We start from the raw sequence: 24,822 nt of genomic DNA, 5'->3' as shown, positions 1-24,822 counted from the left end.
CTTTTTTCCCACCCTCGACTCGTGACACTATTCAGCCGGTTTTCGTTCTTCTGAAATGAAATTCTACTGTCTTGCATCCTGTCGTTATTCTGTCTGGCAGCCTCAACGAACCTGAGACTGCATCATGGAGGACCACGCATCGAATGATGAGAAGCATGGGCTTTCCTCACCCGTCGAAAGCGGCTCAACAGCTACTGCCCCCGAGCCCATCGGATGGCGATACTGGGTGCTTTTTATGACTCTCTGCCTCAGCGGCTTCGCTGTGACCATGGAAGGGAGTATCGTCGTCACAGCCTTGCCCAGCATCTCCCGCTCGCTCGATACCACAGAATACGCCTGGGTCACAAACAGCTACACATTGGCATCGACCATCTTCCAACCGCTCGTGGGCTGGCTGGCCGAGGTATTTGGTCGCAAACCGATCATGCTGGGCAGCATCGTCTTCTTCGCTGTCGGGAGCGCCGTCGCCGGGGCCGCGCACTCCCTGGCGACAATTCTGGTCGGACGATTGATACAAGGAATCGGAGGCGGTGCTATCCCCCTGGTGGCCGAGCTGGTCATTAGCGATATCGTACCGCTGCCACAGCGGCCGAAGATGCTGGGCATGGTGATGGCCACCTCGTGCCTGGGCCTACTGTTCGGTCCAGTCTTTGGCGGAGTGATCGTCGACCACAGTACCTGGCGCTGGATCTTCTGGATGAATCTGCCCCTTGCGGGTGCCTCCATTGTCTGCTTGTTCCCCATGCTTGCACGACGGACAGCAGAACAGCGAGATGCAGTGACCTCCCTGCGAGCCACTGCGCGCCGATTCGACTGGCTGGGTAATTTCCTGCTCCCTGCCGCCAGTATCGCCATCCTCCTGCCCCTGACGATGGGGGGCAAGATGTACCCCTGGGACTCGGGTCGAATTATCGCCCCGCTGGTGATTGGATTCTGCGGGTTTGTGGCATTCGCGGTGTATGAGCATTACTACTGTGCCCATCCACTCATCCCCCTCCGACTGCTGCGCAAGCTCTCGGCGGTCTCCCTGCAAGCACAGAATTTCATCCAGAGCATGCTCATCATGTGGGTCAACTACTTCCTCACCGTCTACTTTCAGGCCGTCCTGGAACTATCTCCACAGCGAGCAGGATTCGACCTCATGCCCACGATCGTCGGCATGGTAGTCTTCTCCATCGTCGGCGGTATAGTGATGTCCATGCTCCGCGGTCCGCTGGCAATCCTCATCAACGTGCTCGCCTTTGCCCTCATGGCTGTCGGCCTCGGTGTGTTCACCACGCTCTCGGCCTCTTCGTCGACGGCCGTCCACGCTGTGCTCCAGATTGTCGTCGCCGCAGGGAATGGACTGCTGCTCGCGACGCTGTTGCCCGGCCTGCAGGCGCTGTTTGACCCGGCGGATCTGACCGCCGTGACTGCACTCTTTAATTTCATCCGTAGCTTTGCGCTCGTCTGGGGAATGACCATCCCGTCTATCATTTTCGACCAGACAGTGAACAACAACCTGGATGGCGTGCCGGTGGCGGAGCGCGGGATGCTGCAGGACGGAGGAGCGTATGTCAGGGCTAGCAAGTCGTTTGTGCAATCATTCCAGGGAGAGACCAAGAACCAAGTAATCGCTCTATATGAAACTGGGCTTCGTGCGACGTGGTGGGGAGCAATGGCGTTTGCACTGTTAGGACTGGTGCTGGTAGCTCTGCAGCGGCCTCCTAAGAGCAGTCAGGACACGCCAGAGACGAGTCCGGAACGGGACGCAGAGAAGGCTGTCGATGCAGAATCATGATGTATACTCCAGTGTTAGTCCTGTAGCCACCACTCTCACTCCGCTCCAATACACAAAAGTAAGCCATGCTGTTGTCTGGAGCCGAGCAATAGTCGGTCACCGAGGCGACCGGCTTTCCTCATACTTAATCTAGACCAAGCAACGCAATAGAGATGTCAGTTGTCTCTCATCACACGATAAGAGGTTAATCCACTCAGCACATCTAGAGCAGACATGGCAATCGAAACTATGACCACTCAATCCCAGCAGAACAATGGCGAAGTCGTCATTGGTGATGCCCCAGCCGACGACCGTGTCGTCCTCTACATCATCAAAGGCAGGACATACGATCAAACATGAAATAAAAAGGCTGACCGGCCAATTGCAGCGGACGAAACCTCCTACATCAACTATATCAAGCCCCTGATCCTAGCAAAAGAGCTCCAGATCCCGCACGTTCTCGCGCTCATCGACACCACTTCCCAATGGGCCTACAAAATCCACCCGGAGCGAATGGTCCCCGCGCTCAAGGACCAGGATCCCGAAACAGGCGAACAGATCAATGTCTTCGAGGGAACCGCCTGTCTGCAGTACCTGGCCGATCGATACGATGCCGAGGGAGCATGGAAAGGACGTACCGCCGCGGAGAGAGCCGCCGTCTTCACCTGGGTGGCATACCAGACCGCGGGAATCGGGTGAGTATACGCACTAGCAACAACAGATATGACGAGTGGCTGAGGGTGCACAGTCCCACGGCCAAATACTGGCTCTATTTCCTTCGCGGGTATCCGACTCGCAAGGACCCCGTCCAGCTGCCCAAGACCATTGCGAAACTGCACGAAAACACGCTGAAGCAGTGGGACATTTTGAATAAGCGCCTTGCTAAGGAGGGACAGAACTACATTGCCCTCCCGGATCGGCCGACCCTGGCGGACCTGTCCTACTTTCCCTTCGCCATGCCGTGGATGTTTACGTTCCTCGGCGTGGATATTAAGGACTGGCCGCATATTCAGGCGTGGGCTGAGCGGATGCTCGCCCGCCCGGCTATCCAGGAGATTATGGCCAGAGCAAAGACGTTTGGGCATGATATGACGCAGGAGCGGGCGGCTATGCTAAAGTCTGCCGAATAGGTGAGCTGGGAGGAGACTGATGAGAATCGTGCCACCCAGTGGAATCGGCAGCCGGACAGGTAACGGGGACCGATGAGTGTATGTATTTAGCATATAAGTGCAAGCGTAGTGAACACGAATATGGTCTATCTCTTGAGCAGCACGAAAAAGTATCTTCAGTCACAATCTCCCAACCATGGCAACATACACCTCCATCATGCGGTTCATCGAACCCTGGTCCCAGAATAAGGAAATACCCTTCATCAGGACCAACGCACCCCCTGGATACGACTACATGAACTTCAAATGGGTTGATTGTCCTGTTCACATCACGGATGCACGGCCGACAAAGGACAGCTTCACCCTTGACCAGCATGGATTCGCCTACAGGGACGACCCGGAAGGCGCAACGCCGGAGATACTGCAGCTTCTCCGCGACAACAACGACGCAGAGAAGATCCGCAAGGTGTACTACTCGCACATTGAGCAGCTCGTCAAGAGAGAGACCGGTGCCTCCCGGGTGATCATCTTCGACCATACCTCGCGCAAACGGCGTCCGGAATTGGGCACGTATGAGAATCCAACAGGAAAGGAGCAGCCGGCAACGATGGTAGGTTTGCCTCTTACCTGTTCCCAATGATGGGTTACTGACACTGTGACCCCAAGGTGCACTGTGACCAGTGAGTGTAAACAAGGGGACTGGTAGAGCGCAACCTGACTGAGGTGGATATAGATCAACCAAAGGCGCCCTCCGCCGACTGCAGCAGAATGTCCCCGATCATATGGAGGCCCTTAAGAACCGGGTGATAATGATCAAGTAAGTCTCCCGTGACAAGCGACAAGGAATAGAACCACGGCCCTGATACGAACTCGCCGGCAGTATCTGGCGTCCTCTCCGCGGCCCCGTCGAGGATTGGCCTCTCGCCACCATGGACTATCGCACTTGTGATCCAGACCTGATCTATCCGACGGATCTGCTCGACAAAGCCGACGACTATCGCGGCCAGACGGTCACGTTCGGCCACGCGGATGAGCAGCGGTGGTACTACTTGGACCATCAGCGGACGGACGAGGTGACCATGATTAAGATCTGGGATAACCAGGAGGGGGTTGAAGCTAAGCGTACGTCTCTGACTGACTGGCCGGAGAAAGCAGCATCGAGCGCTGATTCGGTCGTTACAGTGTGCCCTCATGCAGCGTTCAAGCACCCAGAGACGCCTGCGGATGCGCCGCCCCGCGAAAGCATCGAGGTGCGGTGTTTTGCTTTGTTTGATGAAAAGGCAGATGGACCTCGAAATGTGTAACCTGTTTCGGTGGCCGGTCGGTCCGCTGGCGCTGCCTCTGAAGTTATATGTAGACTGAGTGGGTGAGATAGTGATGTCGAGTACTTACCATGTCCATCAACTATCAATAGCTGGCCATGAATACTGAAAAGAACTCCTGGAATGAACCACAGATTCGTACTCTCCGGTCGACTCAGAGGCCCGGTTGGATGAAATTGCTGGCTGTAACTGTTTTACTTGCTCTTGTCTTTGGGTTCAAAATCATCTTTACAGAGGGAGCCTGCTTACGGCAGTCACCAAGCGTAGAAGACGTCCTTCGTCAGGCTCCTTTGATAGGTAAAGTAAACCCAGCGAGATGTGTTACTTTACCCTTGGAGTGGTTGCTAACCAGTGTAGACGGGCATAATGACTTTCCGATCTGGATCCGAGCGTTCTACCAGAATCACATCTATCAGGAAAACTTCACGTACGACGGCCCACTCTTCGGACAGGTTGATTTCCCCCGCCTTGCTCAGGGCCGTCTGGGAGGCCAATTCTGGAGTGTTTATGTGGAATGGTAGAGTTTATACCCCTCCCTTAGCAAGTAAAGGGCTGATAACAAGACGGGCAGCCCCAAGACAGCCAACGAGTATTCTGACGAGACCTATTTCGAAATCCAACGAGACACACTGCAACAAATTGACCTGGTCAATCGGCTAGTCCGCGCCAACCCCGATATGCTGGAACTGGTCCACTCCAGCACCGACGTGTGGGAGACATTCAGCAATCGGCCGACTCGCATCGCCAGCGTCATGGGCATCGAGGGCATCCACCAGATCGCCAACAGCGCCAGCATCCTCCGTCTATACCACAGGTTAGGCGTACGCTATGCCACACTGACACACGAATGCCACAACGCCTTCGCCGACAGCGCCACCCCGGCCCGACCACTCCATGGCGGGCTGTCCGACGCAGGACGCACCCTCGTCGGCGAGATGAACCGCCTGGGAATGATTGTGGATCTGGCGCACGTCAGCTACGAGACGATGCTCGCGGCCCTGGACGTGACAACCGCACCCGTCATCTTCTCGCACTCTTCTGCCTATGCATTGTGCCCTCATCCGCGGAACGTGCCGGACGACGTACTCTGGAAAGTGAAAGGGAACGATGGAGTCGTCATGGTGAGCTTCTACGCGTCCTACACACGGTGTGATGATCCGGATCAGGCTACCATTGAGGATGTCGCCGACCATATCCAGTACATTGGCGAGTTGATCGGCTACCGGCATGTCGGACTGGGGTCGGATTTTGATGGAATGCCGGCGGGGATCAGGGGGCTGGAGGATGTCAGCAAGTATCCGGATCTCATCGGCCTCCTGCTTCGTCGGGGAGTCGGCGTGAAGGAGCTGGCTGGAGTAGTTGGGGGCAATGTGCTGCGGGTTTTACGGGCAGTGGAGGACGAGGCTGCATCGCGGGCTGACGAACTGCCTCTCGAGGATGATGTGAAGCCATTCTTCTCTTAGATATGATAGTAGTCTACTTCGAACTCTCCTATAGCCTCTTTCTCTCCTTCAACCAACACATCAACGGTGTCTTGACAAACATGACATAGATCTCCTGATTAGCAGCCCAATCTCGACTCTCCGGTGCCAGCTGGACGTCAAAATTCCACACCAGGCGAGCAATTACACTCCTCGCCACAGCCAGCGCCATGCTCTTCCCCAGGCAATTTCTCGGCCCAGTAGAGAACGGCTGATGCGCCTTCTTGTCGTCCCGTGCAAACCGGGGATCAGGTTCCGCCAACCACCGCTCCGGATGGAACTCGCTCGCGCGCGCAAAGTTCTTCTCACTCAGCGCGGCCGCATATCCATTCATACCCACGGCGTAGTCACCGGGGACGAAGCGGCCACAGATCGTGGCGCCCTTTGGGGGAGTCCGCCGGGGGAACGTCGTGGGGACGACGACGTACACGCGCAGAGCTTCTTCAATGACGGCGTTGAGGAAGGGTAGCTTCTGGAGACGGGTGAAGGTCATCTCGGACTCTTGTGTGACAGAACCGCAAATCTCGTCTGTCAGCCGGGACCAGATCTTGGGATCTCGTAGCGCATAGTAGAGACAGCCACACAGGAGGGTGGCGTTTGTGTCGCTGCCGGCTGTCATGAAGATGGAGGAGGCGATCTCCAGCTCGGGAATTGTCATGCCGTCTTTTTCGGAGTTTTCGCGCAGGAGGTGGGTGACTGGAATGACAACAGAATTAGTATTATGTGTCTGGATTGATATGTGATAAAGACGTACCAAAATCCTCTCTTCCTGGTCCAGCAGCGATACGCTCGCGGGCCATTCGCGTAGTCACCTGGAACTGTTCCATCCAGACCCGTCCAATGCGAGCCAACACCAGATTCACAAGAGCGTTTCGTGATATCAAGGCAGGCAGACGGCGCCAGGCTTGGACATACAACCCCTGCTTGACATGGCCGCTGATCAACCGGACCCAAGGGTGCAGCTCTCCATTGACCGTGTTCTCCAGGCACCCGACGGACTTGCCAAAGGACAGGTCTAAGATCACGTCCATGGCCGTACTGGTGAACCAGGGCACCATATCAATCGGTTGGTCGGTGGGAAGCTCGCGAAGACGGCGCATAAGAAGGTCAACATAGGAGTTGATGAGTGGTTCCTGGCGGGCCAACGCCCTGTCGGAGAAGGCATGGACCATGATTCCCCTCAATCGACTATGATCTTTGTTCTCTGCAGTGACCTGCCAGAGCCATTCAGCAGGCGAATTCGAATTAGCGGGACGGACGGACACCTACAATGACAGGCACGGAATTGATCGATTGGGAATACCAAGTCTTGTCTTTCTCCAACCCGCTGCGCAGATCGTTGTCTCGCCATACTGCAGCCAGGGGTTAGTTGCATGCTTTCGGCCCCGGAAGTTAAGCCATACCATGAACATCGTGATAGGCACGACTCGAATTGTAAGACAGCTCATCCGGAGCCACGCGGACCACCTCGCCATAAGTGTTGTGCCAGTCCAGAGTCTTGTATGGAAGATCGCCAGCCAGCTGGTGATAGACATAATGCAACCGTGTGGCGCGGCCGAGCCATGGACCTGGATATGACGCCAGGGGATGAAAGAAGAGGTTGTAGATGCATTTCCCGATGAAGAAAACGATCTAGATAATCCATCAATCGCCAATTGACACGGATGAAGAGCTTCCATATACTTACTCCGGCGATGAGGCTACTCCCGGCAGCAACCATCAAGCCATTGAGGCTCCAAAATGTAAAGGGAATCGACATGGCGCTTGCTTATGCTCTAGAGTCTTTTTTCATTATTATGCTAGGACAGTTATATTCGCTTTCGTTTAGGTTATTATAGTGAGCTGGCTAACATCGGCCACCGACAGCGGCCAAGGCAGGACTATTTCCTATTCGGACTCCGTGAATAGCATCTCCATGGCTTGTTATAATGTGATATCCCTGTCTATTCTATTTGCGGAGAACCTGAATCAAAGAGAATTAGGGCAATATGGGTTCAGAGGAAAAGACGTCCAGCATTTTCCACCGGATTATCTCCTACTGTCGCCTCCATGACCCGTCCATGACAACCGCAAATGCATGGATCAACGATGACATTCGCCCACTGCCACCCTCTCGCCGACGATGGAGCGGTATGACATACCTGGGGTGGTGGGCCATCTGGATGATGGGATTGAGTAACTTCCAGCTGGGCTCGTCCTTGGTGGCCATCGGTCTTTCTGTCTGGCAGGCGATGGTGGCCATCATCCTCGGCCGCATTCTGATCGCCACCGTTGCCATCTTGAATGGAGCAGTCGGCTCGCGATGGCACATTGGCTTTCCCGTCTTTTCGCGCATCGTCTGGGGAATGAGAGTCAGTACAGCAATCCAACCGAGCCTAACGAACAGAACCAACTGATGTCTCGCAGGGTTCATATGGCGCAATCCTCCTCCGCATTCTCCTGGGTCTCGTTGGATTTGCGGTGCAGTCCTGGAACGGGGGGCTATGCGTTACTGCCGTCCTCAGCGCCATTTTCCCTTCATACCTGCATCTCCGTAACACCATCCCGGAGTCTTCCCATGTCACTACCGCCCAGATGGTGAGCTGGATCGTCTTCCTTGCCCTCTGCGTTCCGCTCATCTACGTGCGCCCTGAGCGCGCCCCCAAGGCCATGGCGGTGATGAATCTCCTGACGCTGATCACGATTCTCGCGATCCTGATCTGGGCTCTGGCCACCGCGCATGGAGCTGGACCGTTGCTCTCGCAGCCCGGTATGCCGATGACATCTTCCCAATTGGGCTGGTCAATGCTTGGAGGAATCAATGCAGTGATTGGCACAGTCGCGCCAGCTTTAAGTACGTCTTTATCATTTCGAGAGATCAAGGATTCGGTCGCTGACACAAAGCCTTAAAGTGAGCCAGCCTGACTTTTCCCGCTTTGCTCGACGAGAGCGCGACCAGATCTGGGGACAGGCCGTGGCGTTCATCCTAGTCGGCACCGTCATGCCGCTCTTCGGCTGTCTCGTGTCCTCCGCAACGCAGCAGATCTATGGCGAAGCCATCTGGAACCCGCCGGTCCTCATCCTCACCTGGTTGACCAACGGCCAGTACCGCTCCTCAACGAGAGCCGCGGCCGCCTTTGCCGGACTGGGCCTGACGATCAGCCAACTGGCGGTGGTGGTCGTTGATAATGCATACTCGGTGGGAATCGATCTTTGCGGATTGTTCCCGGCGTTCCTGAACATCCGGCGCGGAGCGTATCTGGGCCTGGCGCTGGGAATGGCGTTTTGTCCCTGGGAACTGCTCTCCACCGCGTCGATCTTCCTCACGGTGATCTCCGGGTTCACCGTATTCTTCGGGCCCATCTGCGGGATCCAGATCGCCGACTACTGGGTACTACGGCGGCAGCGCATCAAACTCTCTGATCTCTACAGTATCAAGCGCGAGGGGGTGTACTACTATGTCTACGGGGTGAACTGGCGGGCGTTCGTGGCGTGGGCTGTGGGCTTCGCGCCGCTCATGCCTGGCTTTATACATGCGGTGCAGCCTCGGATTACCCTGAAAACCGACGTGGGGTATCTCTACCAGATCGCCTTTGTGTTGGGGTTCTGTATCAGCTTTCTGACGCATTGCGCTCTCAATGTCGTCTTTCCGCCGCGGGGGCTTGGTGAGATGGACCATGATGATCGGTTTGGGACATTTACGACTACGGAGGCGCGGACGCTTGGAATCGACCCAGATATTGCATCTCCATCGGCCACTCCTGTTTCTGATAGTAACCAAGGGGAATCGGTGGATCTTGAGGGAAGCAAGGGGTGGTCGTGAGGACGCATAAACGGATAGGATGGAGATACGGTGTATTTGGAGGCACATCCTTGTGGTAGCTTATGTTAAACTTGTTAATCATATCGAGATGGTTAATTTTCCTTCATCTCGTCTTCAAAAGCCCGGTCACCGTCTCGGACCCCGATGCCATTCTTATAAGAGGAATTCGAGAATTAGAGAGACTGTTTAACCGTACATGTTCACTAAATACTGCTCTACGTCTGTCGCTCCACTCACACACCGTAATATCCATTGTAAGTCAAGTCACCATGGCGATGGAAGTTGCGATTCCGCTCCACTACCAGAAAAATGTCAACGAGACCATCTGCACCTACCGACAGCTAGGCAAAAGCGGGCTCAAGGTCTCCGTCCCCATCCTGGGGTGCATGGGATTTGGCCGGAAGGACTGGGTGTGGGACTGGGTGCTGGAGGAGGAGGAGTCGATGAAGATGCTCAAGGCCGCTTGGGACCGAGGCATCAATACCTGGGACACGGCCAATGTGTTTTCGAACGGGGACAGCGAGAGAATCATCGGCAAGGCGCTAAAGAAGTACGAGATTCCGCGGCATAAAGTGGTGATCATCACCAAAGTGTTCTGTACAGTGGGAGAGCATGCCGACAATGCCATGGCGTATGCAGGGCCTCTGAGAGGGACGAAGGAATACGTCAATCAGTCTGGTTCGCTCTCCCTCTTCCCCTGGGCAAGGCAAAATGCGCTAATTGGTTATATGCTAGGTCTTTCTCGCCAATCTATCCTTCGAAACGTCCAGGCTAGTCTCGACCGCCTGCAGACGGACTATATCGACGTTCTGATGATCCACCGCGCCGACGACAGAGTCCCATACGAGGAGACAATGGAAGCCCTCAACGACCTCGTGCGAGCGGGCAAAGTGCGCTACCTCGGGGCCAGCTCCATGTGGACCTACCAGTTTGCCCAGATGCAGTTCTGCGCGGAGCGCCACGGCTGGACCAAGTTCATCTGCATGGAGAACCACTACAGTCTGCTCTATCGTGAAGAGGAGCGCGAGATGAACAAATTCTGCAACCAGACCGGGGTGGGGATCATCCCCTGGGCCCCTCTGTGCCGGGGGTTCCTGGCCCGTCGATTGCAGCATAGTCTGTCTGGCACCACGGGAAGAGCGCAGGACGAGCTGGTGAATGGGTCGCGGTATATCGGTGTGCGCGAGGACCCCGATTACGAGATTATCCGCCGGGTAGAGGAGCTGGCCGATCGGAAGGGCTGGACGATGGTCGATGTAGCGCTGGCCTGGCTGAACAAGCGGGTGACCAGTCCGGTGGTGGGCATGCGGTTGGAGAGCATGCTCGACGAGGTGGCTGCGGCCTGTAAGAAGACTTTGACCGCGGAAGAGGAGAAGTATCTGGAGGAATTGTACCAGCCCAGGGCGACTTCAGGGCATGCCTAGATTAATTGGTGGTCTACAGGAGATAGATATGTTGAAGACAACGAGTTCAATTCGAGCAAGGAAGAATAGAATCACGATCAGCTTAGATACCTGCAGGGAGCTCGCGTGCGACCCCATTTCCTGCACACACTCCTGCCGCAATGGCCATGGAAGCATTTTTGAACGGAGAGGCACAATCCCCAGCAGCATAGACACCAGGGACGCTGGTGGCCGGGAAGGGATGCTCCACGCGGATATCGCCCATGGGTGTTGTCTCGACTCCCAGCTGGGCAGGCAGATTTCCTCGCAGCCGAGTCCATGGCTGATGCACGAGGAATCCCTCCTTCCTCTCATCTCCACCCTCCAATTCGACCGTGACTTCGGCTCTCTCTTGCCCTTTGCGTAGACGCTGGATGCTCCGAGCTTCGATCGCCAGGTAATCGACCCCGTTGGTGAGTTCCTGGAGCTGCGCCGTCACTTTCTCGTCTCCATTGGTATACAGAACAACCTGACGAGCGAACTTGCGTGTATCGCCGGCCAGTTTAACCACCTGGGGCAACACTGAGGCCAGTTTATCCACGACCAGGATACCCGCGGACGCGCAGCCTCGCTCTTCGTACCCGAACTGGAACATGCACGGAAAGATCCCCGTCACCCAGCAGTCCTGGTAGCCGGGAATATCAGGATAGATCTCGTCCGTCCCCGTTGCGAGCACCACCTTTCGACCGTGGTATTCTTGCCCATCGTTAGCTGTCACCCGCCACTCGTAGTCCTGTCCCTCCTGCCTTTCAATTGTGGTCACTTGCGCATCGATGAAGGAGCAGAGACCGGTGTTTTCCAGCTCTGCACGGGCTTTTTGTCTGTACTTTGAGGATTCAGTACCATCCCAGGCTGGCAGCAGTCGAACGTGCGGTGCCTTGTCGTCTCGAAACAGGCCCGAATCAAAGACGATGGTGGAGTGGGTGGCCCGGTAGAGAGTGGACGCTGCAGCCAAGCCAGCATATCCTCCCCCGATAATGAGGACGTCGGCCGTAGTTTTAGGGGAAGGCATCCTGAGTGATTAGACTGATTGATGATGTTCGTGATAGGATAGTCCGCTTGTTGTGTTTCTGTTATGGAACTATGTATAGGACGTATTTATATCCTCATCTCGGCTCTCCGCATCGGCCCCCGAACAGCATGGACCGACCACGACAAGCATATATCATGAACTACAAGCCATCAAGGATGATCCTTATGAAGGCGTACATATTTTGAGACTATCTAATCCTCCATCAGCGACAGCCATAAACCCTGCCAACGACACTCTCCATTCGGCCAAAATGTACGATGAGCGCAATGCCATGCTGACCCCAGCCGATGGCTCCATTGTGCCGCATCTTCTTCTCTTCCTCGTGCAGATGGCAGCGTTGGCCTCGCCTCCTTTCCCATACCGCAGGACTGTATTTTCCAGCGCCATCGTCATCCTCGCCGTCCTTGCGAACATCAACCGCTTCACAGATGATCCAAAGCTGGCGCAATTCTTCTCCCTCGCCTGGCCCCATTACCTCAATGTGTTGGAAAAGCTGCTCACCTCCCCCAGTCCCGGCCCAGAAGCCGCGTTTTGGCGAGTGGATCGCCCGGCACGCGAAGCTCTGAGCTTCGTGCCCTTTGGTTTCTCCAAGCTCGTCTGGGCGTTTGTGATTTGGTTCAATCTGCGAGGCATTCGGTGGAACTATCAGGTGGCAAACATCCCAGCGGAACCTCTTGGGAGGAGTCCAGGGAAGTGGCGCTTTCTGGTAGATTGTGTGCTGACCTTCATCCGGCTGCTCTGCATGGCCGACGTGCTGAGCCAGCTGGCCATCCACAACTTCTATACAACGGCCGACGGAGGGCCCGTCGACAGCCGCACGCTGACCACACGCCATCCCGACTTTGCCTGCCAGTTGTACCGGACCGCGACGGTGGGGATGATCCCATACACGTTCATGAATCTGCAGTATGTCGGAGGAGCAATCCTCTGGGTTTTACTGGGAATCAGCCAACCGGCCGACTGGCCGCCTTTCTTCGGCCGCCTGTCGCAGGTTACGACGGTTCGGGCTTTCTGGGGGAAATACTGGCACCAGATGATTCGACGAGTAAGTAGTCTTTTCTGCCAAATACAGACACGGACTGATGGTGAAAGACGGTGAATATCTATACAGGATTTTTCTGTGATTTGCTGCGTCTCCGACCCGGAACTATTCGCACGTACATTCGTCTCTGGCTCTCCTTTGCCATCAGCGGCGTGATGCACTGGGCTGCTATCTACATCATCCCAGCGCCTTTGAACCTCAGCTTCAGCGAGCGCAGTGTAGGCTTTGTGAAATTCTTCCTTCTGCAGGCGGCGGCCATCACCTTCGAAGATTTCATCCAGTTTCTGTATCAGCGGATAGCCCCGGGGATGGCTGCCACCCCCCGATGGTGGCATCGGTGGCTTGGACATGCGTGGGCGGTGTCTTGGTTTTGTTTCTCGCTGCCTTTCTTCCTGGATATCATGCTGAAGATGAAGAACCTGGAGGAACCTCTTCTCCCCGGCAGTGTGATGAGGCCATTGGTGCCGTATCTGGCGGCGTGTGCCATTTGAACAAATGATCAATCGGTTCTAGGGAGATGTTTGATAGCATGTAGTCCTTGAGATTTCCTGTCTAGGCGCGATTTAGATTTAGACCATTTTCCTTTCTCTCCGACAGCTTCATCCGCACTCCCTTGGACCCTGCCTGGACCGCGCCCATCAGATTATCCCGCATGATATCCACGTCCTCCCTCGTAGTCTCGAACAGCTCCATGTCATAACGCAGTATCAAGGCAGCCAAGGCGCGGTAGATGAGAGCCTTGGCAAGACTAGACGCGAAACCGTCAGAAAGTCTCAAATTATCGTGTCGAAGGGTCCATACTTGATACCAATACACATCCGACTCCCCCGACCAAACGGCAGCAGATAGCGGTCCAATGGGCTTCCCGCCGCTGCAGCCGCGGCCCAGCGGTCTGGATCAAATCGTTTCGGATTAGGGAAGATAGAGGGATCCAAATGCGTGAAGTGATGGTCCATGCTGACCGGTGTTCCAGGGGGGATAGCCCACTCCTTGTACTGGAGAACCTCATCTGGGGCGATGCGGGCTAGTCGGCCCGTGACGGAGGACGTGACTCTCATTCCTTCCATGACGACGTGACGCTGTGGTAGATAGTCTATCAGTAAACTCCATCTTCAATGTGTCTGACCGGCACATGGAGAGCATACAAGACACGGGAGCTGCTCGAGCGCTGTCCAGGACAAATGGCCCTGATTCTCCTCCAGCTGCTTTTCCAGCTGCCCTCGGAGCTCTTGCAGGATAGAAGGATTGTCCACCAGGTGGTACAGCGTCGACGCGAGCGTCTGGGCGGTACTCTCAGTGGCCGCCATGACGAAACTGAAGCCTTCCGCCGAGAGTCGCTGTTCGCATTTTTCGCTCGCGGGAAGGGCGCTCGATCTCAACGTGCGCAGGACGGATGGCTTTTCGGATCGCATGGCTGAGGATGCTAGATTTGTAGAAGCCTTGAGACGCTTAGCTGGGTCTGTACCTTCGATACCAGCCGGGAATATAACGAACCTCCTGCAGATTGAAAATAAACGCAAAATCCGGCCTCCCCTTGACCATGGACGAAGGCAACACGCCAAACAGCAGAAACGCCTGCGGGAAGTGACGTAGAAAATGAGACCCTCCCAGGAGCGGCGGCAGCGTTTCTGTCCACGATGGGAAGAAATCCCAACGTCTCGTCTGGCCGGGTGACGCCCCAAACCAGATCTGCAGGACCACGTCCACAGTGAGACTGGCAAAGACCGTTCCCAGAACGACGGGGGTCCCTTGACGGGCATATTCGTCAAGCGACTCGCACATGGCTGAGATCGCGGGCTCAATCAACGTGGCCTCATGGCTGAGGATCGACTGCTTGGAGAAACTGGGGGAAAGGGTCGAGCGGCGCTGGCGATGGACATGATGATGCACGGTAGCGGAACTGGTGGCATCGGTGCCCTCTGATAGAAACCAGGCGTACTTGTCGCGTTTGCGGTTCCCCGGCGGATAGAGCTCGCTGTACCAGTCTGGATCCTTGACGTGAAGCTCGTGCGGACTGATGCGCACGATGGGCCCGTAGACTGAGTGCAGACGGTCAATCTCCTTGAAGTATTGGCCTCCCTTTTCGGCGGATGAGGATTAGCAGCCGAGGAAAACGTCGATTGTAAAAGAAGTACTCACCAGAAACACGTCGAAATAGCATTCGTACCAGAGCGTAAGAGCCGCCAATCTTGGACCGGGGAATCGGGCCAAAGGGTGGAAATAGAGCCGCCAGATGGCCAGACCCAGCAGATACACACCGTAGAGCCCAGCGGCAAGAGTCAATAGCTCCAGGCCAGTGAATCCCAACATTGTGATCGTCAAGACGAATCAATCGACCTGCTTTGGATAATCACCCTTGATGTTCTCCATCTCTTCTTGCATGGTTGTCTGCATACATACATGCGCCATACGGAATCGGTCGCCGAGGCGGATGCCGAATACAGGCAAACCACAAGATGGAGTTGAATAGATCATGGACACAAAATCAATTACTGTCTCGACCATAGCCGAATACACAGCTTTTGACTCTGCTCCATCTTGAAACTATACCCATCATGCCTGTCACCAAGTCACAGATCCTGGAGCAGGTCCACCAGATCCAGACCATTGCCCAGTCCATGGTCGAGAAATGGGACGAGAGGAAAACCACAGGCTCAAGCTCGGAATGGAGCGTGTCTGCCGTGCAGCTCCAACAGGCAGCAGAGGAGCTGATCTCTTTGACAGCCTCCCCACGATCGGTTGTGCGCACCCTCCAGCTCGCCCACTATGATCTGGTCGCATATCAAGTGGCCTTGGAGTTCGACCTGTTCACAGCCATTCCAGCAGATGGAGAACTATCCCTGACACAGGTGGCGGAAAAAGCTGGAATCGACGAAGACCGAGTAGCCCGTGTGCTGCGTCTCCTGGCTCTTCACGGGATGTTCCAAGAAACGCGGGAAGATACTTTTGCCCATACGCCGGTTTCCCGATTCATCGCGGAGAATGAGTCTATCAGAGCGGCGCTGGGGATACAGTAAGTTTAGACAACCCAAATAACTGAATGTGACATGGTGGGATTGTGGCACTGATCTCTCGGCTTATATTGCAGAATGGACGAAATGTATCAGGCAGCCTCCAGCACAGCCGATGCGATCCGCAAGAATCCACGTACTCAGGATGTGAATACCTCTCCATTCGCGACGAGATTCGGAGTGTCAATCTACGACTTCTACACACAGTATAAGAGCAAGGCGGATCGGTTTGGCCGGGGCATGAATGGAGCATCTTCGCGTGAGTGGCTCATCTGGAGCGGACGAACAAACTGATTGACATCGTGTCCCTCGTGCAGTGGACGACGAAAGTCTGATCAGTCTCCGTGACTGCTACAACTGGGCGGCCTTTGCCGGTGGAAAGATCGTCGACGTTGGGGGTGGAATGGGCCATGTCTCCATATTTCTGGCCAACGTGAGAGTCTTCTCTATCTGACCCGGCAGCCATGCGATACTGACAGACGCAGCACTTCCCCAATCTCTCCTTCGTCGTGCAGGATATCCTCGTCCCTCCGGGAATCAATGGCCAGGATAAAAAACTGGCGGATAATGTGGAATTTCAGCAACACGACTTTTTCCAACCGCAGCCCGTCACCGATGCCCGAGCGTATCTGCTCAAACACGCACTGCATAACCACAGCGACGAGGATTGCGTCAAGGTCCTGGCGGCGCTGGTTCCAGCTCTGGAGGCGGCGGGACCAAAGGCTGCCTTGCTCATCAATGAAGGTGTTTTACCGGATTACGGGCAGGCAATGTCCCGCGATCAGCATTTGACCCTGAGACGGGGGGATATGTGTATGATGGTGACGCTTTCTGCCAAGGAGAGAACGAGGAAGCAGTTCCAGGATCTTCTTCGGGCAGCCGATCCTCGATTAAAGGTAGGAGAGGACTATCGTTTTCGAGCTGATGAAAGATAGACGGCTAACTGATGCTCGCCAGATACACGATGTTTATGGGAATGCAGTCACCAGATTGATCGAGGTGTATTTGGCTGCAAGTGAATAGCTCCAGGGGCTAGGGACCTTAGTCTAGAATGATCTCCAAGAATTTATATCTCCTCGCAGGTTTCATCCGTAAAATGACCCGAGTAAGCATTTCTCAGAAACAGACTTCGCTGTTCATTTGTACCTCCTTGACGAAGGATATCCCGTGAATAAATCACAACGAACAGGCATATTTCATCGATTGAAGCTACTGAAAGGATGCTATGGAACACAGATCCAATCCCCTCAGCTCCGTCCCTTGCTGACATCTCTTCTGCGAAAAAGGACCTTAGCATCATGAGGTGGCGACACCGTTCCCCCCACATGTACATTCTCCGGCCTGGTGGCGCCATCCTCAAGGCGAATATCATAGTTCTGGAGCAAAAACGCCATGATCACCTTGATCTCGCTCGCCGCAAAGAACCGACCTGGACATGCATGCGTGCCGTGGCCGAAGGGGATATGATCGGTGCCCGTGGCAACCAGCTGATGCAACGTCGCCTGACCGGGCTGCTCGCGCATCCTGTAGAAACGAAAGGCGTCGAATTTGTCCGCCTCGGGGTACGACCGCGTCACTTCATGCGCGGAGATGCCCACCACGCTGCCGGACGGGATGACATGCCCGGTGGACAAGTGCAGCCCTTCGGGGGCAGTCACGCGGCGAAGCATGGAGACCAGACCGGGAGGATTCATGCGCTGGCTTTCGCGGACGAAGCTGTCCATCTTGCGTAGCTTGACCATGGACTCTTTGTGAAGGCGGCCGTCGTGGGCGCCGTCTGTAGCGAGGACCTGGTCTAGTTCCTCCCGTAGCGGCGCGAGATATTCTGGTCGGGCGGCGAGGTCGAAGATCGCCTGGGTGACGCAGATGGTCGTCGTGTGCATGGCTACAAACGTGGCAATGAGCTGGTCTCGCGCAAGCCGCTCGATAGTAGCCTGGCCCTTGTAGTGGCCCAGAATGTACCGCATCAGGTCACCTCCCGTGTCCTCACTTCGGCCACTGGCCGCTGAACTGCTGGGGTGACCTGCGGTGAATTTGTCCAGGATTGGCTGGAGCATGCGCCGTGCAATAGCTCGATGCTGCTTCAGCCGCTTCAGCATGAAGGGGGCCACGAGCGGCCGGATGAGAGGCGGATACGGGGATAGGGAATGAGCTTCATGCCCGGCGTCCATGGAATACTGCATCGTGACTCGAGTCCATTCTTCATCTCGGCTCAGTGGCAGGCCAACAAACACGCGAGAGCTGAGTAGGCAGACAATTCCCAAGAGAGCATCGTAGAGCGGGACTGGTGTCCAGTCTTTACAGTGGCCTACATGCTTTTGGTAGGCGTATTCCACCTCTTCCTGGAAGTTTGCCAAGTTCTGTTCCAGATGGCGGGTGAGGTCCACCCGGATTGCCGTGTCGAGCTCGTCACAAGGCTCTCCAAAACCGGTGTACTTTCCAAGGAAGATAGTGTAATGATGTTGCCTGTAACCAGATATTAGTTTGTCAAGATCGAGACAAAAACAGTCATGACCTACCGAAGAGAAATAATGTCTTCTGGCAGAGCCTTGATCTCGTTGATTGCGGATATAGGGAGAATGACTGTCGGGTGCATGGGCGTAGCTAGAACAAAGGGAGACTTGGGATACTTCTTTGCACCCTCTTCAAGAGCCGGCCGGAAATCAGTCTGCGTGACATCCCCAAGGACCGGGAAATCCAGCTTTGGCGTCTTGGGGCCTCGCCATTGGAGCACAACGAAGGCTACGAGGACCAGAAAAACAGCGACGACGCTGGATTTGACTAATAGAGGATTCTCCTCCAGGACTTGCGCTTGGAATGTCTGAAGAAACTCCATTTTGGAACAAGGGATGAAGTGTTCAATGCCCGTAACCACAGAATAGAACGCTCAAGGTGGGCTATTTTACCTTCCTCAGACTGGCCATGTGGCTCGGAGCTGCCAGGGCAAGTCGGCAGCCGCCATCGGGCCGATCTGCCTGCAATGGCAAGGAAGTGAGCCCTGGAAGAAACACAGGTCAAGTCGTACACAGGACTGGAACTGCCCAAGAAGTATCTGAACAGCCAGTGTATAAAGCTCTTCACGCTTAAGGCTTTACCATGGGGTTAACTTCCCCTGCAAAGCACCACAAGGACAATGAGTACATTCAATATTGCCTGGATAGAGGCCGTAAACGGGGCCAACAGCCATCCCAGGCTGTCGATCGATGATCTCTGGCAGGGGTGTGTTCTGCTTGCCCGTTCCCCTCAGCTATTCACCAGTGCCATTTCCGCCTGTGATATCCCCCCAATTGCCAGCGACAGATTTACCCGGACTCTACACTTTCACCAAGGCGCCGTGGACAAAATGGAGCAGGAAGTTACGCTAGTGGACAGACACAAGGTACTTATCTCTACTCTGGTCCCTATTTTCCCCTGACCGAAAGGCAGTTCGAATGTACCACCATAGGCACCGGCAACCGGGTCACTACGATGATTTTTCACGGTGTCTCTGAGACCCCGGAGGATCTTTACCTGTCCTTGGAGTATAGCATACCGTACGGGAAGGTCAGTCTGGAGGGGGAGGAGGGGGAAAAGTTTCGGGAAATGTATCGTTTGAAGGCCAAGGAGAATCTGGTGACGGGGCTGGCCACTATGCGAGATCTCAAGTCTCAGGGAAAGTTGGCATAGAATGTGATCTCTCTCTCTGCCCGTCTTGAACAAGCCTTGCTTTCCGTTGATCCGTTGATCTGTACTGCCATGCCGCTGCTGCTGTAAGGAGATTCGTCATTGTAGCTGCGCAACAAGCCATGTAACGTAGTCTCCGACCAGGTATCCTCGGTGACCGGTAGAACGACCCACAATAGAATTGCAGATGGATCTCTGTCACTGTGGGCTGCTGCCATCGGGTCTGGGCATACGCAGTGTTCTTGCCTGCCCTCGTATCGTACAAAACCCGCCATGTGTAGCAGGAATTTCGACAGATACAAGTTGGTTCATACTACCGTGGACTGATCGATTACACTTTTTCTGCAATGAGTACAGAAACCACCGTATCAGAGGCAATGGAGCCATCATATCAGCCCTCGTCGCGGTTGCTGGAGCTGATTGCCAGTGTCCTCAGTATACCATGCTCGAACCTCGACGCAGCGAGAACGTTCACCGGAATGGGAGGCAATTCGCTTCTTGCCATTCGGTTGTCGGCAGATTGCCGTCAAGCAGGCATTGCACTTTCGGTGGAAACAATCATGGGCTGTGACAATATTGAGCAGCTCATGGGTCTGGCCGGGCGTGTCGTCGATCAATCGGACAGCTGCACCGCCACCACGCCCATCCAAGCCCACGATCACAATAGCATGCCCGGTAAAAAGACCATTCCAGGACCCCCCCTGACAGAGATTCAACTAGCCTTGATTCATGGCACGCAGCGCCATCCCACCCGGAACATCATCAGCTATTTCGAGACCTATCCGTCGGAGCAGCTTCCCATCCTACGTCACGCGTGGCATACAGTCGTGTCCATGGAGCCTATCTTCCGCACCAAATTCGACCTGCGAGATGGCAGTCATCTCGTTGAGCAAGCCGAGGCCCCCTTCATCTGGAAGGAGCAGACAGTGGACTCGTGTGAGGCATATGACCGGGCCTTGCGCGAGACTCCCGCCCTCCTCCAGCTGGCGCCGGGACAGGAGTGCGAGTCCATGTGGGGAAATCGGTATGATGTAGTCACACTGGACCTCAAGGGAGGATCGGCACCTGCCCAGGGGAGTATCAGCACCATTGTCTGGCGGATCCATCACGCCCTCATCGACGGCTACTCAGCCGCGCTTGTGCTGCAAAAGGTCCGGCGAGTGGCCGCCGGTCTGGCTGTTCAACCAAGCCCTTCATTTACGACGCTGGTGGAAGAGCTCGGCCAACTACAGAGCAGCTCACAGGAGGCGGCTAAGGAGTTCTGGCAACAGCAGTATGCGCAGTATGGGTCAGCTGGCGGAGAGCTCCAAGTGCCGCCTCAGCCGAATTCCAACAAAGAAGAGGGCATCGAAGCAATCTCCTTCCAGATGCCCGGCGAGGTGCCGTCGCAGGCGCAGGCAGCTGGAGTCACCACGGCCACAATGTGCTATGCAGCGTGGGCACTGGCGCTGTCCGTCTTCATTGACTCGGAGACGGTGGTGTTTGGAGCCGTGTTGTCTGGACGCAACCTGCCGCTGGCCAATGTCGAGACGACCATCGGGCCTCTCGTCAATACCCTCCCCATCCATGTCCGACTTGACCCGACCCAAACGGTACCACAAATGCTCCAGCATGTCTTCCGACAGCTGGTGAAGCTTTGCACGTTTCAGTGGACGTTACCAGAACATGGATACGATCGGAAGTTTGCCTCAGCGCTCAGTATGCAACTGGAACCGACCAGGATTGATGTTGACGCAGCGGGTGTTCAACCTCTGACGCCTCCATACTCTCGCTCCAAGACCGACTTCCCGCTCAGCATCTTTATTGAAACCGATGGGACAGTTCGTGTGCAATACGACCGCAGCGCATTCCCCTCCAGCACGGTTGAGCTCATCTCCAGTCACTACCAGCGGGCATTCACTCTGCTGTGCGATCTCAATGTCACGGTTCAGCAGTGTCTTGACGATCTGCTCACTCCCGAGACCCGTCAAACCTTGCTCCGTTTGGGGAATTGTACGTCCCCTCTGACGTCGTTCACTGGCGTCGAGGATGATCTCGTGAGCCTGTTCATGTGGAACGTATCAGAGCATGCAAATCAACTTGCTCTTCAGCGAGGAAAGCATAGTATGACCTACGCAGAGCTCCACGAGGCCTCGAGCAAAGTTGCTCAGCGACTGCTCAAGGATATCAAACAAGGGGATACGGTATGTCTGCATGCTGACCAGTCCCTTGAGTGGATCATTGGCATCTACGGTATTCTCATTGCTGGGGGGGTATACTGTCCGCTTCACGCCAATCTGCCCCAAGACCTCCGCAATCAGTATGCGGCCACCGCAGGGGCAACACTCTTCCTCGTCCCTCGGCAGCATCAGATGCACCTCAAACCAACTGAGTGTACTTCGGCGGTCTCGGTCGAGGAATGTATGGACGGTCCAAGGCAGGACGGTCCGGCAATATCGCCATTATCCACCCGCCAACCCAACCCAGAGGCCAACGCATATATTTGCTTCACCTCTGGATCGACCGGAAAGCCAAAAGGAGTGATGTGTACACACGCCGGACTGGTTGCGTTTCAGCGGGACCGGACCGTGCGCCTGATGGCCCGTCCAGGGTGGAAGGTAGCCCAAACCATGTCCCCCGCGTTCGACGGGAGTATCCATGAGATCTTCTCGGCGCTCAGTTATGGGGCAACACTAGTGCTCCCACACTCAGCAGACCCGTTCTCCCATCTGGCCAACGTGGATTCGTGCATTCTGACTCCATCAGTGGCGAATGTTCTTGACCCAGCTCGCTTTCCGACCCTGCAGACGGTAAGCACAGCTTGGTCCGACAGAGATAGTGCCGTCGCTTTTAGGATAACACTGACATCTTTCAGGTCTATCTGGTTGGGGAGCCCGTACCCCAGGCCGTCAACGACCGATGGGCACAGCAAAAAGGTCTGTACAACATGTACGGCCCTACGGAAGGGACTGGTGGCGCGACTATCAAGAGGCTATTGCCGAAACACCCAGTGACCATCGGTCGCCCTAACCCGTCCACTCGGATCTACATTCTGAACCAGAGACAGACTCTTTTGCCGCCTGGAATCACTGGAGAGATATGGCTCGCTGGTGTGCAGGTTGCCCGGGGGTATATTGGTTTGCCCGAACAAACGGCCGATCGATTTAGACCGGATCCCATCTGTCCAGACAGGGGCGAGATGATGTATCGGACCGGCGACTATGGATACTGGGATGTCCGAACTGGCGAGATCGTGTGCCTAGGGCGCAAGGACCGCCAGATCAAGCTTCGAGGCTTCCGACTGGATCTCAATGACCTCGAAATTCGCATGCTAAAGCTGCATTCATCCACCACAGCGGTGGCCATCGCTCCAAACTGGGAGGGGAATTACCTCGTGGCCATGGTCACGCCAGCCTCTGTTGATACCGGCATGCTGGAGACACTGGCCCGGCTGAGACTTCCTCCCCACGGGCTGCCCCGATATATCATCGCTACCGACGAGTTCCCCATGACTTCCGCCGGCAAGCTCGACTACCAGTCAGTTGCCAAAGCTCTTCCCATGGCCACACCGCAGCCAACAGCGCAGCAGTCAGATAGCCCGCTCCTGTCAACAACGGAGAAGCGCGTTGCACGGTTGTGGCGAGCCGTTCTAGGGCTGGATCCAGGCAAAGCAATAACCCGCTCATCAAACTTTTTCGATCTGGGCGGCCATTCAGTGCAGCAGCTCCATCTGGCCTCGCGCCTGACAGAGGAGTTTCAGATGCGCATCCCGTTCAAGGTAGTCGTGGAGTGCCCGACGGTCCAGGAGATGGCCGAGCAGATCGATAGGCTGCTCGCGCTCAACGCCCCGTCGTCTCTCAAGGAGACATTCAATCGCCCGGCGAGCCGAGTGGATGAGCACCAGCTGGCTCCCATCGAGCTGGAATGGTGGCACAAGTACCAACTGGGCGAGGAAGGCACTTCGGCCTTCAACGTCTGCTTTGCCGCACGGTTTGATCCTGCTCGCGTGGACCGTCATCGGCTCACCGCCGCGTGGAACACCGTCCTCGGCCGCCACACGCTTCTGCGGTCTCGATACGTCTCAGATCGCAGGGCTGGAGTGCGCCGCCGATTGGCTAGTAGCCCGCCGCAAGTGCATAGGGTTAGCCACATGGATCTGTGGAAGGAGGTCAATCGGCCGTTCCTCCTGGCGCAGAATGATCCCATCCGGGTGCTCATCGCACGCGACGTGCTCCTGGTCGTGATTAGCCACATCGTCTGCGATCTCACCACGCTTGAGCTCCTCCAGGCTGAGGTTGCGGGAGTATATCGGGGTGATTCGTCGCCACGCAGCAGTCCCCGCGCAAACTACATGCATGTCATGGCGCACAACTCCATCTGCGCCAGCTGCGATCTCGACTTCTGGTCGGAATACATGGCCGGAGTACCGGATCCCGCGCGAGACTCCTTCGCTGTAGGCTCGGAGCGCACCAGCTACCGAGGCACATCCACCGTCTTCCCCATCCAGTCGCTGCTGGCGAGTCAGATGCTCCGCGTCGCCCACGAGCATCGACTCAGTCTCCATCAGCTCGCCCTGGCTGCCGTGGCGCTGACCATGCAGGCTGGCGAGCCCAATACCCCAATCGACCTCCTCCTCGGCGGCCCACATCTCAATCGCAAGACGCCAGAGGCGCAGGAGACCGTCGGACTCTTCCTCGAACCTCTCCCCATCCGGGTCCGTGAGCCGGTGCCCTCCCCGGTGAAGACGGGACAGTTCTTACAGGCGGTGCGGGACTCTAGCCAGCGCGCGCTCGGTCACGCAGTGCCCTGGAACCAGTTACTCTGCCGTCTGAGCGCGGCGCAGGATTACCCCAACCATCCCCTGTTCGATACCATGGTTACGTTCCACGATAATCGAAAGAAGGATCCCTTTCCGCTGCCTGGGTTCGACCCCATCGGGATCTGGGCTGAAGGAGCAAAGTTCAAGCTGCTGTTTGAGTTCTGCATGGAGTCGGATCAGGACCTGACGGTGCGGATTGAGCATGATCGGGATTGCTATCCGGATGTAGTGGTCAATAGAATCGTTGGTGTTTTGTTGCATGGCCTGCAGTTACTTGGGGAGGAAACATCGTATCCAGCACTGCGAGCACAGCTGGCAGCCCGGGTTGAAGTGTGATTTGTCTCTTGCAAGCTGTTCTTA

The 24,822-nt window shown here is 55.7% G+C and overlaps 13 protein-coding genes across 13 annotated transcripts; 9 read left to right on the top strand and 4 right to left on the bottom strand.

Moving 5' to 3' along the window:
- Positions 1–124: 124 nt before the first annotated feature.
- CDV56_105460 (uncharacterized protein) lies at positions 125–1,780 on the top strand (the record flags this gene model as incomplete). The annotated part of the gene is made up of 1 exon (XM_026759079.1): positions 125–1,780. The coding sequence occupies one exon, from the start codon at positions 125–127 to the stop codon at positions 1,778–1,780; it is 1,656 nt and encodes a 551-aa protein (XP_026614381.1).
- Positions 1,781–1,993: 213 nt separating this feature from the next.
- Positions 1,994–2,889, top strand: CDV56_105372 (glutathione S-transferase family protein; the record flags this gene model as incomplete). The annotated part of the gene is made up of 3 exons (XM_026758991.1): positions 1,994–2,074; positions 2,129–2,454; positions 2,508–2,889. 3 exons carry the CDS (start codon positions 1,994–1,996, stop codon positions 2,887–2,889), a joined length of 789 nt encoding a protein of 262 aa, XP_026614380.1.
- A 175-nt stretch (positions 2,890–3,064) lies between these two features.
- CDV56_105144 (uncharacterized protein) lies at positions 3,065–5,653 on the top strand (the record flags this gene model as incomplete). The annotated part of the gene is made up of 8 exons (XM_026758763.1): positions 3,065–3,478; positions 3,535–3,548; positions 3,602–3,685; positions 3,749–3,990; positions 4,051–4,118; positions 4,283–4,487; positions 4,548–4,707; positions 4,762–5,653. 8 exons carry the CDS (start codon positions 3,065–3,067, stop codon positions 5,651–5,653), a joined length of 2,079 nt encoding a protein of 692 aa, XP_026614379.1.
- Positions 5,654–5,681: 28 nt separating this feature from the next.
- Positions 5,682–7,430, bottom strand: CDV56_105020 (cytochrome P450; the record flags this gene model as incomplete). Its single annotated transcript, XM_026758639.1, has 5 exons — positions 5,682–6,367; positions 6,426–6,885; positions 6,941–7,023; positions 7,075–7,303; positions 7,359–7,430. 5 exons carry the CDS (start codon positions 7,428–7,430, stop codon positions 5,682–5,684), a joined length of 1,530 nt encoding a protein of 509 aa, XP_026614378.1.
- A 229-nt stretch (positions 7,431–7,659) lies between these two features.
- Positions 7,660–9,473, top strand: CDV56_104847 (nucleobase cation symporter-1 family protein; the record flags this gene model as incomplete). Its single annotated transcript, XM_026758466.1, has 3 exons — positions 7,660–8,022; positions 8,078–8,504; positions 8,563–9,473. The coding sequence occupies 3 exons, from the start codon at positions 7,660–7,662 to the stop codon at positions 9,471–9,473; spliced, it is 1,701 nt and encodes a 566-aa protein (XP_026614377.1).
- Positions 9,474–9,742: 269 nt separating this feature from the next.
- Positions 9,743–10,897, top strand: CDV56_104720 (aldo/keto reductase; the record flags this gene model as incomplete). Its single annotated transcript, XM_026758339.1, has 1 exon — positions 9,743–10,897. The coding sequence occupies one exon, from the start codon at positions 9,743–9,745 to the stop codon at positions 10,895–10,897; it is 1,155 nt and encodes a 384-aa protein (XP_026614376.1).
- An 82-nt stretch (positions 10,898–10,979) lies between these two features.
- On the bottom strand, positions 10,980–11,927 carry CDV56_104641 (uncharacterized protein; the record flags this gene model as incomplete). Its single annotated transcript, XM_026758260.1, has 1 exon — positions 10,980–11,927. One exon carries the CDS (start codon positions 11,925–11,927, stop codon positions 10,980–10,982), a length of 948 nt encoding a protein of 315 aa, XP_026614375.1.
- A 271-nt stretch (positions 11,928–12,198) lies between these two features.
- CDV56_104506 (wax synthase family protein) lies at positions 12,199–13,481 on the top strand (the record flags this gene model as incomplete). The annotated part of the gene is made up of 2 exons (XM_026758125.1): positions 12,199–12,993; positions 13,041–13,481. The coding sequence occupies 2 exons, from the start codon at positions 12,199–12,201 to the stop codon at positions 13,479–13,481; spliced, it is 1,236 nt and encodes a 411-aa protein (XP_026614374.1).
- Positions 13,482–13,542: 61 nt separating this feature from the next.
- CDV56_104332 (cytochrome P450) lies at positions 13,543–15,300 on the bottom strand (the record flags this gene model as incomplete). The annotated part of the gene is made up of 5 exons (XM_026757951.1): positions 13,543–13,738; positions 13,792–14,069; positions 14,136–14,429; positions 14,485–15,069; positions 15,130–15,300. The coding sequence occupies 5 exons, from the start codon at positions 15,298–15,300 to the stop codon at positions 13,543–13,545; spliced, it is 1,524 nt and encodes a 507-aa protein (XP_026614373.1).
- A 245-nt stretch (positions 15,301–15,545) lies between these two features.
- Positions 15,546–17,024, top strand: CDV56_104156 (uncharacterized protein; the record flags this gene model as incomplete). Its single annotated transcript, XM_026757775.1, has 5 exons — positions 15,546–16,003; positions 16,079–16,260; positions 16,319–16,434; positions 16,487–16,897; positions 16,959–17,024. The coding sequence occupies 5 exons, from the start codon at positions 15,546–15,548 to the stop codon at positions 17,022–17,024; spliced, it is 1,233 nt and encodes a 410-aa protein (XP_026614372.1).
- A 224-nt stretch (positions 17,025–17,248) lies between these two features.
- CDV56_103972 (cytochrome P450) lies at positions 17,249–18,837 on the bottom strand (the record flags this gene model as incomplete). Its single annotated transcript, XM_026757591.1, has 2 exons — positions 17,249–18,467; positions 18,521–18,837. The coding sequence occupies 2 exons, from the start codon at positions 18,835–18,837 to the stop codon at positions 17,249–17,251; spliced, it is 1,536 nt and encodes a 511-aa protein (XP_026614371.1).
- Positions 18,838–19,134: 297 nt separating this feature from the next.
- Positions 19,135–19,667, top strand: CDV56_103889 (SRPBCC family protein; the record flags this gene model as incomplete). Its single annotated transcript, XM_026757508.1, has 2 exons — positions 19,135–19,380; positions 19,428–19,667. 2 exons carry the CDS (start codon positions 19,135–19,137, stop codon positions 19,665–19,667), a joined length of 486 nt encoding a protein of 161 aa, XP_026614370.1.
- Positions 19,668–20,041: 374 nt separating this feature from the next.
- On the top strand, positions 20,042–24,798 carry CDV56_103361 (uncharacterized protein; the record flags this gene model as incomplete). Its single annotated transcript, XM_026756980.1, has 2 exons — positions 20,042–22,453; positions 22,519–24,798. The coding sequence occupies 2 exons, from the start codon at positions 20,042–20,044 to the stop codon at positions 24,796–24,798; spliced, it is 4,692 nt and encodes a 1,563-aa protein (XP_026614369.1).
- Positions 24,799–24,822: the final 24 nt, after the last annotated feature.

Source organism: Aspergillus thermomutatus (assembly GCF_002237265.1).
Source record: "Aspergillus thermomutatus strain HMR AF 39 chromosome Unknown NODE_96, whole genome shotgun sequence".
NCBI classification, from domain to species: Eukaryota; Fungi; Ascomycota; class Eurotiomycetes; order Eurotiales; family Aspergillaceae; genus Aspergillus; species Aspergillus thermomutatus.
This window is presented reverse-complemented; position numbering and strand designations above follow the sequence as displayed.